A 12,697-nucleotide genomic window follows, 5' to 3' on the forward strand; every position below is an offset into this window, starting at 1 on the left:
ATAGGTAGGAAAGCAAGTTGTGAGGAGGAAACAAAGATTCTGCTAAGGAATATAGACAGGTTAAGTGAATGAGCAAAAATTTGGCAGATGAAATATAATGTAGGAAAATGTGAGGTTGTCCACTTTGGCAGACAGAATAGAAAAGCAGAATATTATTCAAATGGAGAGAGACTGCAGAATGCTGTGGGACAGAGGCATCTGGGTGTCATTGTTCATGAATCACAAAAAGTCAGCATCCAGGTAGAGCAAGTAATTAGAAAGGCAAACGGAATTTTGGCTTTTATTGTAAGGAGGATTGAGTATTAAAGTAGGGAAGTGATGCTGCAACTGAAAATGGCATTGGCACTGAGTGCAGTTTTGATCACCTTATTTAAGAAGGGATATAACTTGCATTGGAGGCAGTTTAAAGAAGGGTTACTAGGCTGACTCCTGGGTTGAAGGGGTTTCCTTATGAGGAAAGGTTGAACAGGTTGGGCCTGTACCCATTAGAGTTTAGAAAAATGAGAAGTGATCTTATTGAAACAAAAGATTCTGAGGAGGCTTAACAGGGTGGATGCTAAAAGGATATTTCCCCTCATGGGGGAATCTAGAACTAGGGGGGCATGGTTAAAAATAAGGGGTCTCCCATTTAAGATGGAGATGAGGACGAATTTCTTCTCTCAGAGGGTCATTAGTCTTTGGAATTTTCTTCACCAGAGAGCAGTGGAGGCTGGGTCACTGAATACATTCAAGGCTGAGTTAGACAGATTTTTCATTGACAAGGGTGTCAAGGGTTATGGGACAAGCAGGAAAGTAGAGTTGAGGCCATATCAAATAAGCCATGATCTTACTGACTGACAGAGCAGGCTTGAGGGATGAATGGTCTACTCTTGTTTATGTTCTTATCGAGTGCTTCACTGTCGTAAGATCAGTACTGAGTCAGTAAAGTCTTGTCCTTGACACAAGATGTTAAATTGGCTCCCATTTCTGTTTCTGGTGTATGTTAATGCTGTTTGAAAGCATTCCCCAATACTTTGGGCACAACCTTGTTCAACCAATGGAGAAACTATAGATTATCACGTTGCTGTCATCTTGCTTTATGTATTAACCTAATTTCATAAAATGGATTCCTAATGTGGAGGGTTTGTGATATAATTCTGTGGCATTACAAGTCTTACAATTCATTCTTATATTTCTGTCTTTAGTTGGTTTAATTTTCAGGTTGTGAGTTTTTATTTTTTTGACCATGTTACAGGTTTACAGTAGCTCTGAACATTTGGCAGCTCCCTCCAGTCTGAACATCTCATCATCTGAATGCAGCCACAGTGAGGAACGAGGAGAGCAGAGCAGCCCGAAGAGCACATTGAGTGTAAGCCCCAGGTAAGAACAGAGCTGCTCCCAGTCCTGGCTAGGGCCACTTGGTTCCTGTGAAATAGCAAAACCAAATGTCTGGGTTCAGACAATGAGTGTCCTCAGTGTTTCTGATTCTGGAGAAGTGACCAAGGCTATACACAGGACAGTGATTAGGAGCAGGAACCAAGTCCCAATGTAGCTCTCCAACCACTGCACCACCTGATATCAGCAGCAACTGGAATCACACGATGTAATATAAGGAACATCAAGCACCTCCACCCAATAATTGCCATGGAGGTGCAGGCAGGGGAAGAAACTGTGAGTTGGACTTGGGTTCAAAGGCTCTGAATTTAAATGATTCTTAGTAAAATGAAATGTTTATTCAGGTGGAGGCAAAGAGCTCCATAATACACACACACCACAGCAGCTAGAGGGTGCCATCACAGAGAGATATCAGGGAAATGCTGTTGACTGGCAGAGCAGGCTTCAGGGGCTGTTTGACATATATTCTGATCTTATTACACATACCAGCAAAGGCAGGAACCTTCATTTTATACACACACACACACACGGTGGTGGCAGAGAGCTGCATTAGAGAGCTACTGGGAGGGAGAGGGCTCCAGTGTACACTGCTACTACAGGGAAGCAAGAAGCTCGATTAAACAAACATTTGTGGAGGAAAAAATCTCCATTGCACAGACACAAGGGGGCTGCAGAGATCTCCAATAAACACAGATACTAGGGGACTGCAGATATCTCCAATAAACACAGACACAAGGGGGCTGCAGTGATCTCCAATAAACACAGACATTAGGAGCCTGCAGAGATCTCCAATAAACACAGACACAAGGGGGCTGCAGAGATCTCCAATAAACACAGACACAAGGGGACTGCAGATATCTCCAATAAACACAGACACAAGGGGGCTGCAGAGATCTCCAATAAACACAGACACAAGGGGGCTGCAGAGATCTCCAATAAACAAAGACACAAGGGGGCTGCAGAGATATCCAATAAACACAGACACAAGGGGACTGCAGATATCTCCAATAAACACAGACACAAGGGGGCTGCAGAGATCTCCAATAAACACAGACACTAGGAGCCTGCAGAGACCTCCAATAAACACAGACACCAGGGGCTACAGAGATCTCCAATAAACACAGACACAAGGGGGCTGCAGAGATCTCCAATAAACACAGACACTAGGGGGCTGCAGAGATCTCCAATAAACACAGACACAAGGGGGCTGCAGAGATCTCCAATAAACACAGACACTAGGGGGCTGCAGAGATCTCCAATAAACACAGACACAAGGGGGCTGCAGAGATCTCCAATAAACACAGACACTAGGGGGCTGCAGAGATCTCCAATAAACACAGACACAAGGGGGCTGCAGAGATCTCTAATAAACACAGACACTAGGGGGCTGCAGAGATCTCCAATAAACACAGACATTGGGGGCTGCAGAGATCTCCAATAAACACAGACACTAGGGGGCTGCAGAGATCTCCAATAAACACAGACATTGGGGGCTGCAGAGATCTCCAATAAACACAGACACAAGGGGGCTACAGAGATCTCCAATAAACACAGACACTTGGGGGCTGCAGAGATCTCCAATAAACACAGACACTAGGGGGCTGCAGAGATCTCCAATAAACACAGACATTGGGGGCTGCAGAGATCTCCAATAAACACAGACACTAGGGGGCTGCAGAGATCTCCAATAAACACAGACACAAGGGGGCTGCAGAGATCTCCAATAAACACAGACACTAGGGGGCTGCAGAGATCTCCAATAAACACAGACACAAGGGGGCTGCAGAGATCTCCAATAAACACAGACACTAGGGGGCTGCAGAGATCTCCAATAAACACAGACACTAGGGGGCTGCAGAGATCTCTAATAAACACAGACACTAGGGGGCTGCAGAGATCTCCAATAAACACAGACATTGGGGGCTGCAGAGATCTCCAATAAACACAGACACTAGGGGGCTGCAGAGATCTCCAATAAACACAGACATTGGGGGCTGCAGAGATCTCCAATAAACACAGACCCAAGGGGGCTACAGAGATCTCCAATAAACACAGACACTTGGGGGCTGCAGAGATCTCCAATAAACACAGACACTAGGGGGCTGCAGAGATCTCCAATAAACACAGACACAAGGGGGCTGCAGAGATCTCCAATAAACACAGACACTAGGGGGCTGCAGAGATCTCCAATAAACACAGACATTGGGGGCTGCAGAGATCTCCAATAAACACAGACACAAGGGGGCTACAGAGATCTCCAATAAACACAGACACTTGGGGGCTGCAGAGATCTCTAATAAACACAGACACAAGGGGGCTGCAGAGATCTCCAATAAACACAGACATTGGGGGCTGCAGAGATCTCCAATAAACACAGACACAAGGGGGCTACAGAGATCTCCAATAAACACAGACACAAGGGGGCTGCAGAGATCTCCAATAAACACAGACACAAGGGGGCTGCAGAGATCTCCAATAAACACAGACACAAGGGGGCTGCAGAGATCTCCAATAAACACAGACACAAGGGGGCTGCAGAGATCTCCAATAAACACAGACACTAGGGGGCTGCAGAGATCTCCAATAAACACAGACACTGGGGGGCTACAGAGATCTCCAATAAACACAGGCACAAGGGGGCTGCAGAGATCTCCAATAAACACAGACACTAGGGGTCTAGAGAGATCTCCAATAAACACAGACACAAGGGGGCTGCAGAGATCTCCAATAAACACAGACACTAGGGGGCTGCAGAGATCTCCAATAAACACAGACACAAGGGGTCTACAGAGATCTCCAATAAACACAGACACAAGGGGGCTGCAGAGATCTCCAATAAACACAGACACTAGGGGGCTGCAGAGATCTCCAATAAACACAGACACAAGGGGGCTGCAGAGATTTCCAATAAACACAGGCACAAGGGGGCTGCAGAGATCTCCAATAAACACAGACACTAGGGGGCTGCAGAGATCTCCAATAAACACAGACACAAGGGGGCTGCAGAGATCTCCAATAAACACAGACACTAGGGGGCTGCAGAGATCTCCAATAAACACAGACACAAGGGGGCTGCAGAGATCTCCAATAAACACAGACACAAGGGGGCTGCAGAGATCTCCAATAAACACAGACACAAGGGGGCTGCAGAGATCTATAATAAACACAGACACTAGGGGGCTGCAGAGATCTCCAATAAACACAGACACAAGGGGGCTGCAGAGATCTCCAATAAACACAGACACTAGGGGGCTGCAGAGATCTCCAATAAACACAGACATTGGGGGCTGCAGAGATCTCCAATAAACACAGACACAAGGGGGCTACAGAAATCTCCAATAAACACAGACACTAGGGGGCTGCAGATATCTCTAATAAACACAGACACTAGGGGGCTGCAGAGATCTCCAATAAACACAGACATTGGGGGCTGCAGAGATCTCCAATAAACACAGACACAAGGGGGCTACAGAGATCTCCAATAAACACAGACAGAAGGGGGCTGCAGAGATCTCCAATAAACACAGACACAAGGGGGCTGCAGAGATCTCCAATAAACACAGACACAAGGGGGCTGCAGAGATCTCCAATAAACACAGAGACTAGGGGGCTGCAGAGATCTCCAATAAACACAGGCACAAGGGGGCTGCAGAGATCTCCAATAAAAACAGACACTAGGGGGCTACAGAGATCTCCAATAAACACAGACACAAGGGGGCTGCAGAGATCTCCAATAAACACAGACACTAGGGGTCTACAGAGATCTGCAATAAACACAGACACAAGGGGGCTGCAGAGATCTCCAATAAACACAGACACTAGGGGGCTGCAGAGATCTCCAATAAACACAGACACCAGGGGCTACAGAGATCTCCAATAAACACAGATACTAGGGGGACTGCAGATATCTCCAATAAACACAGACACTAGGGGGCTGCAGAGATCTCCAATAAACACAGACACAAGGGGGCTGCAGAGATCTCCAATAAACACAGACACTAGGGGGCTACAGGAATCTCCAATAAACACAGACACTAGGGGGCTGCAGAGATCTCCAATAAACACAGACACTAGGGGGCTGCAGAGATCTCCAATAAACACAGACACTAGGGGACTACAGAGATCTCCAATAAACACAGATACCAGGGGGCTACAGAGATCTCCAATAAACACAGACACAAGGGGGCTGCAGAGATCTCCAATAAACACAGACACTAGGGGGCTACAGAGATCTCCAATAAACACAGACACTAGGGGCTACAGAGATCTCCAATAAACACAGACACATGGGGGCTGCAGAGATCGCCAATAAACACAGACATTGGGGGCTGCAGAGATCTCCAATAAACACAGACACAAGGGGGCTACAGAGATCTCCAATAAACACAGACACTTGGGGGCTGCAGAGATCTCCAATAAACACAGACACTAGGGGGCTGCAGAGATCTCCAATAAACACAGACATTGGGGGCTGCAGAGATCTCCAATAAACACAGACACTAGGGGGCTGCAGAGATCTCCAATAAACACAGACACAAGGGGGCTGCAGAGATCTCCAATAAACACAGACACAAGGGGGCTGCAGAGATCTCCAATAAACACAGACACAAGGGGGCTGCAGAGATCTATAATAAACACAGACACTAGGGGGCTGCAGAGATCTCCAATAAACACAGACACAAGGGGGCTGCAGAGATCTCCAATAAACACAGACACTAGGGGGCTGCAGAGATCTCCAATAAACACAGACATTGGGGGCTGCAGAGATCTCCAATAAACACAGACACAAGGGGGCTACAGAAATCTCCAATAAACACAGACACTAGGGGGCTGCAGATATCTCTAATAAACACAGACACTAGGGGGCTGCAGAGATCTCCAATAAACACAGACATTGGGGGCTGCAGAGATCTCCAATAAACACAGACACAAGGGGGCTACAGAGATCTCCAATAAACACAGACAGAAGGGGGCTGCAGAGATCTCCAATAAACACAGACACAAGGGGGCTGCAGAGATCTCCAATAAACACAGACACAAGGGGGCTGCAGAGATCTCCAATAAACACAGAGACTAGGGGGCTGCAGAGATCTCCAATAAACACAGGCACAAGGGGGCTGCAGAGATCTCCAATAAAAACAGACACTAGGGGGCTACAGAGATCTCCAATAAACACAGACACAAGGGGGCTGCAGAGATCTCCAATAAACACAGACACTAGGGGTCTACAGAGATCTGCAATAAACACAGACACAAGGGGGCTGCAGAGATCTCCAATAAACACAGACACTAGGGGGCTGCAGAGATCTCCAATAAACACAGACACCAGGGGCTACAGAGATCTCCAATAAACACAGATACTAGGGGGACTGCAGATATCTCCAATAAACACAGACACTAGGGGGCTGCAGAGATCTCCAATAAACACAGACACAAGGGGGCTGCAGAGATCTCCAATAAACACAGACACTAGGGGGCTACAGGAATCTCCAATAAACACAGACACTAGGGGGCTGCAGAGATCTCCAATAAACACAGACACTAGGGGGCTGCAGAGATCTCCAATAAACACAGACACTAGGGGACTACAGAGATCTCCAATAAACACAGATACCAGGGGGCTACAGAGATCTCCAATAAACACAGACACAAGGGGGCTGCAGAGATCTCCAATAAACACAGACACTAGGGGGCTACAGAGATCTCCAATAAACACAGACACTAGGGGCTACAGAGATCTCCAATAAACACAGACACATGGGGGCTGCAGAGATCGCCAATAAACACAGACATTGGGGCTGCAGAGATCTCCAATAAACACAGACACTAGGGGACTACAGAGATCTCCAATAAACAGACACAAGGGGGCTGCAGAGATCTCCAATAAACACAGACACTAGGGGGCTACAGAGATCTCCAATAAACACAGACACAAGGGGGCTGCAGAGATCTCCAATAAACACAGACTCAAATGGGCTGCAGAGATCTCCAATAAACACAGACACAAGGGCGCTGCAGAGATCTCCAATAAACACAGACACAAGGGGGCTGCAGAGACCTCGAATAAACACAGACACCAGGGGCTACAGAGATCTCCAATAAACACAGATACTAGGGGGACTGCAGATATCTCCAATAAACACAGACACTAGGGGGCTGCAGAGATCTCCAATAAACACAGACACAAGGGGGCTGCAGAGATCTCCAATAAACACAGACACTAGGGGGCTGCAGACATCTCCAATAAACACAGACACTAGGGGGCTGCAGAGATCTCCAATAAACACAGACAGAAGGGGGCTGCAGAGATCTCCAATAAACACAGACACAAGGGGGCTGCAGAGATCTCCAATAAACACAGACACTAGGGGGCTGCAGAGATCTCCAATAAACACAGACACAAGGGGGCTGCAGAGATCTCCAATAAACACAGACACCAGGGGACTACAGAGATCTCCAATAAACACAGACACTAGGGGGCTGCAGAGATCTCCAATAAACACAGACACTAGGGGGCTGCAGAGATCTCCAATAAACACAGACACTAGGGGACTGCAGAGATCTCCAATAAACACAGACACTAGGGGGCTACAGAGATCTCCAATAAACACAGACACTAGGGGGCTGCAGAGATCTCCAATAAACACAGACACTAGGGGACTACAGAGATCTCCAATAAACACAGATACCAGGGGGCTACAGAGATCTCCAATAAACACAGACACAAGGGGACTGCAGAGATCTCCAATAAACACAGACACTAGGGGGCTACAGAGATCACCAATAAACACAGACACTAGGGGCTACAGAGATCTCCAATAAACACAGACACATGGGGGCTGCAGAGATCACCAATAAACACAGACATTGGGGGCTGCAGAGATCTCCAATAAACACAGACACTAGGAGGCTACAGAGATCTCCAATAAACAGACACAAGGGGGCTGCAGAGATCTCCAATAAACACAGACACTAGGGGGCTACAGAGATCTCCAATAAACACAGACACAAGGGGGCTGCAGAGATCTCCAATAAACACAGACACTAGGGGCTACAGAGATCTCCAATAAACACAGACACAAGGGGGCTGCAGAGATCTCCAATAAACACAGACACATGGGGGCTGCAGAGATCTCCAATAAACACAGACACAAGGGGGCTGCAGATATCTCCAATAAACACAGACACAAGGGGGCTGCAGAGATCTCCAATAAAAAACAGACACATGGGGGCTGCAGAGATCTCCAATAAACACAGACACAAGGGGGCTGCAGAGATCTCCAATAAACACAGACACTAGGGGGCTACAGAGATCTCCAATAAACGCAGACACAAGGGGGCTGCAGAGATCTCCAATAAACACCGACACAAGGGGGCTGCAGAGATCTCCAATAAACACAGACACTAGGGGGCTGCAGAGATCTCCAATAAACACAGACACAAGGGGGCTGCAGAGATCTCCAATAAACACAGACACTAGGGGACTCAGAGAGCTCCAATAAACACAGACACGAGGGGGCTGCAGAGATCTCCAATAAACACTGATACTAGGGGGCTGCAGAGATCTCCAATAAACACAGACACAAAGGGGCTGCAGAGATCTCCAATAAACACAGACACAAGGGGGCTGCAGAGATCTCCAATAAACACAGACACAAGGGGGCTGCAGAGATCTCCAATAAACGCAGACACAAGGGGGCTGCAGAGATCTCCAATAAACACCGACACAAGGGGGCTGCAGAGATCTCCAATAAACACAGACACTAGGGGGCTGCAGAGATCTCCAATAAACACAGACACAAGGGGGCTGCAGAGATCTCCAATAAACACAGACACTAGGGGACTCAGAGAGCTCCAATAAACACAGACACGAGGGGGCTGCAGAGATCTCCAATAAACACTGATACTAGGGGGCTGCAGAGATCTCCAATAAACACAGACACAAAGGGGCTGCAGAGATCTCCAATAAACACAGACACAAGGGGGCTGCAGAGATCTCCAATAAACACAGACACAAGGGGTCTACAGAGATCTCCAATAAACACAGACACAAGAGGGCTGCAGAGATCTCCAATAAACACAGACACTAGGGGGCTGCAGAGATCTCCAATAAACACAGACACTAGGGGGCTCAGAGAGCTCCAATAAACACAGACACAAGGGGGCTGCAGAGATCTCCAATAAACACAGACACTAGGGGGCTGCAAAACAAACAAAAATACCTGGAAAAACTCAGCAGGTCTGTCAGCATCTGCGGAGAGGAACACAGTTAACGTTTCGAGTCCGCATGAGTCTTCAACAGGACTAATTAAAAATAGAAAAGAGGTGAAATATAAGCTGGTTTAAGGCGGGGGGCGGGGGGGATGGTGGGACAAGAAGAGCTGGATAGAGGGTCAGTGATAGGTGGAGATAACCAAAAGATGTCACACAAAAGGACAAAGAGGTGCTGGAGGTGGTGAAATTATCTAAGGAATGTGCTAATTAAGGGTAGAAAGCAGGACGAGCAAGGTACAGATAGCCCTAGTGGGGGTGACGGACATGTGGGCATGAGAGTAGGGTTGAGTGTTGTAATGGCAAGCGACAGGGAGGTCTGGGTAATGCTTGCGGACAGACCGAAGGTGTTCCGCAAAGCGGTCACCCAGTCTGCGATTGGTCTCTCCAATGTAGAGGAAACCGCATTGGGAGCAACTTGTTCCAGTCCTACTCCGGCCCCCTCCCACAACTCTTTCTCTGGTACATCGATGATTACTTCGGTGCTGCTTCATGCTCTCGTCTGGACCTGGAAAAATTTATTAATTTTGCTTCCAATTTCCACCCCTCCATCATTTTCACATGGTCCATCTCTGACACTTCCCTTCCCTTCCTTGACCTCTCTGTCTCAATTTCTGGTGATAGACTGTCCACCAATATTCATTACAAGCCTACCGACTCCCACAGCTACCTCGACTACAGCTCCTCACACCCCGCTTCCTGTAAGGACTCCATCCCATTCTCTCAGTTCCTTTGCCTCCGTCACATCTGTTCTGATGATGCCACTTTCAAAAACAGTTCCTCTGACATGACCTCCTTCTTCCTTAACCGAGGTTTTCCACTCACGGTGGTTGACAGGGCCCTCAACCGTGTCCGGCCCATCTCCCGCGCATCCACTCTCACACCTTCCTCTCCCTCCCAGAAACATGATAGGCTCCCCCTTGTCCTCACTTATCACCCCACCAGCCTCCACATTCAAAGGATCATCCTCCGCCATTTCCGCCAACTCCAGCATGATGCCACCACCAAACACATCTTCCCTTCACCCCACCGGCGGCATTCCGCAGGGATCGTTCCCTCCGGGACACCCTGGTCCACTCCTCCATCACCCCCTGCACCTCAACCCCCTCCCACAACATCTTCCCATGCAACCGCAGAAGGTGCGACACCTGCCCCTTTACTTCCCCTCTCCTCACTGTCCAAGGGCCCAAACACTCCTTTCAAGTGAAGCAGCATTTCACTTGCACTTCCCTCAATTTAGTCTACTGCATTCGTTGCTCCCAATGCAGTCTCCTCTACATTGGAGAGATCAAACGCAGACTGGGTGACTGCTTTGTGGAACACCTTCGGTCTGTCCGCAAGCATTACCCAGACCTCCCTGTCACTTGCCATTTCAACACTCCACCCTGCTCTCATGCCTACATGTCTGTCCTTGGCCTGCTGCATTGTTCCAGTGAAGCTCAACGCAAACTGGAGGAACAGCACCTCATCTTCCGATTTTCCCCCTCATTTTTGTTTTTTCCAACAATTTATATAGATTTTTCTTTTCCCACCTCTTTCCATTATTTTTAAATGTATTTCCATCCATTGTTTTATCTCTACCTTTTAGCCTATTTCGATTCCTTCACCCACCCCACCCCCACTAGGGCTATCTGTACTTTGCTCGTCCTGCTTTCTACCCTTAATTAGCACATTCCTCAGATAATATCACCACCTTCAACACCTCTTTGTCCTTTTGTCTGTGACATCTTTTGTTTATCTCCACCTATCACTGGCCCTCTATCCAGCTCTACCTGTCCCACCCCGCTTAAACCAGCTTATAATTCACCTCTTTTCTATTTTTCCTTATTTCTGTTGAAGAGTCATACGGACTCGAAACGTTAACTGTGTTCCTCTCCGCAGATGCTGCCAGACTTGCTGAGTTTTTCCAGGTATTTTTGTTTTTGTTTTTGTTTTGGATTTCTAGCATCTGCAGTTTTTTGCTTTTAACTAGGCGGCTGCAGATGGACTCCAGTGTCATCCAGGGAGCTCAGTTATGAACAGACACTGTGGGGAGGCAGAGAACTCCGGTACACACAGACATGAGGAGGCTGCAGGGAGCTCTGTTTCACAAAGATACTAAGGGCGGCATTTTCCACCCCAGAGACTAAGTGTGGTCGCAGGTGGGAAAAGCAGCATGTTTCCTACCAGTCGTCATAGTGGCTTTACACATCACATTGTCTGCTTTTCAGCTCATGTTGTATGTATGAATGTGAAGCATGCTGTATCGCTGGATGGGGCAGGCTGGGATTCATCCGCCCCACTGTTACCTCATCGGACTATCTTTCCAAGCACCAGATTTAAACCACATCCGTGCACGTCCTTCAACCTCTGCAGCCCAGGAGTTGTCATGAAAAGGACAGGGATGGCCCCCAGAAGTAAGAAGCCCACAGTGCTGGAGTTTAGCGACACTGCACGGATGGTACTCCTTGATGCTGTGGAGGAAATAGCGGGATGTACTTTTCCCCCGTGATGAGGCCAATGTCCACCAACGCCAGCTTAGGAGGAGGTCACCAGGGCAGCCAGAGCTAACCCACCCCAGAGGAGAACTGCCATCCTCTGCAGGAAGACAATGAGTGATCTCATTCCCTCCACCTGAGTAAGTCAACTGTCTCCTCACTCTCACCTCTCACTCTCACAAAGCCATCAGGCTTTTGCAGAATTACAGTCCACAGGGATCTTACACACTACCAGCACAAGGGACATCACCACTGACTCTCTCTCGCACACTGTAACATCTTCAGCTCTTCTCACATCCTGCACAACTCACATCCTCAGCACTTACAGAAGTCCACCCAGCACACACAGCAGGGGGGCAAGCTTATCATCTGCTTTGGCATCTGTCCTGCTCGTGGTTTGTCCATCTGTCTTTATGCAGAACAAGATCACCCACAACAACAGGGAGAGATCCCAGACTGGAGGGGGATGCCTGAGCTCAGGCACCTCACTCAATATGAAGAGCAGGCCTGACCGGCGAGGACTGTGCCTGTGCTGAGGGTGAGGTCGGCATCACCCAAGCCAGAGAGGACCCATT

The 12,697-nt window shown here is 48.1% G+C and overlaps 1 protein-coding gene across 1 annotated transcript in view; it reads left to right on the top strand.

Annotated features, from left to right (window-relative positions):
* LOC144689089 (microtubule-associated serine/threonine-protein kinase 3-like) overlaps nt 1-12,697 on the top strand; it is a 185,666-nt gene that overhangs the window by 121,539 nt on the left and 51,430 nt on the right. Inside the window, exon 19 of the mRNA XM_078556239.1 lies at nt 1,235-1,359. Coding sequence (XP_078412365.1) covers nt 1,235-1,359 — 125 coding nt within the window. The remainder of the gene's footprint in view (nt 1-1,234; nt 1,360-12,697) is intronic.

Source organism: Cetorhinus maximus, chromosome 13, assembly GCF_964194155.1.
Source record: "Cetorhinus maximus chromosome 13, sCetMax3.hap1.1, whole genome shotgun sequence".
In the NCBI taxonomy this organism is placed as follows: domain Eukaryota; kingdom Metazoa; phylum Chordata; class Chondrichthyes; order Lamniformes; family Cetorhinidae; genus Cetorhinus; species Cetorhinus maximus.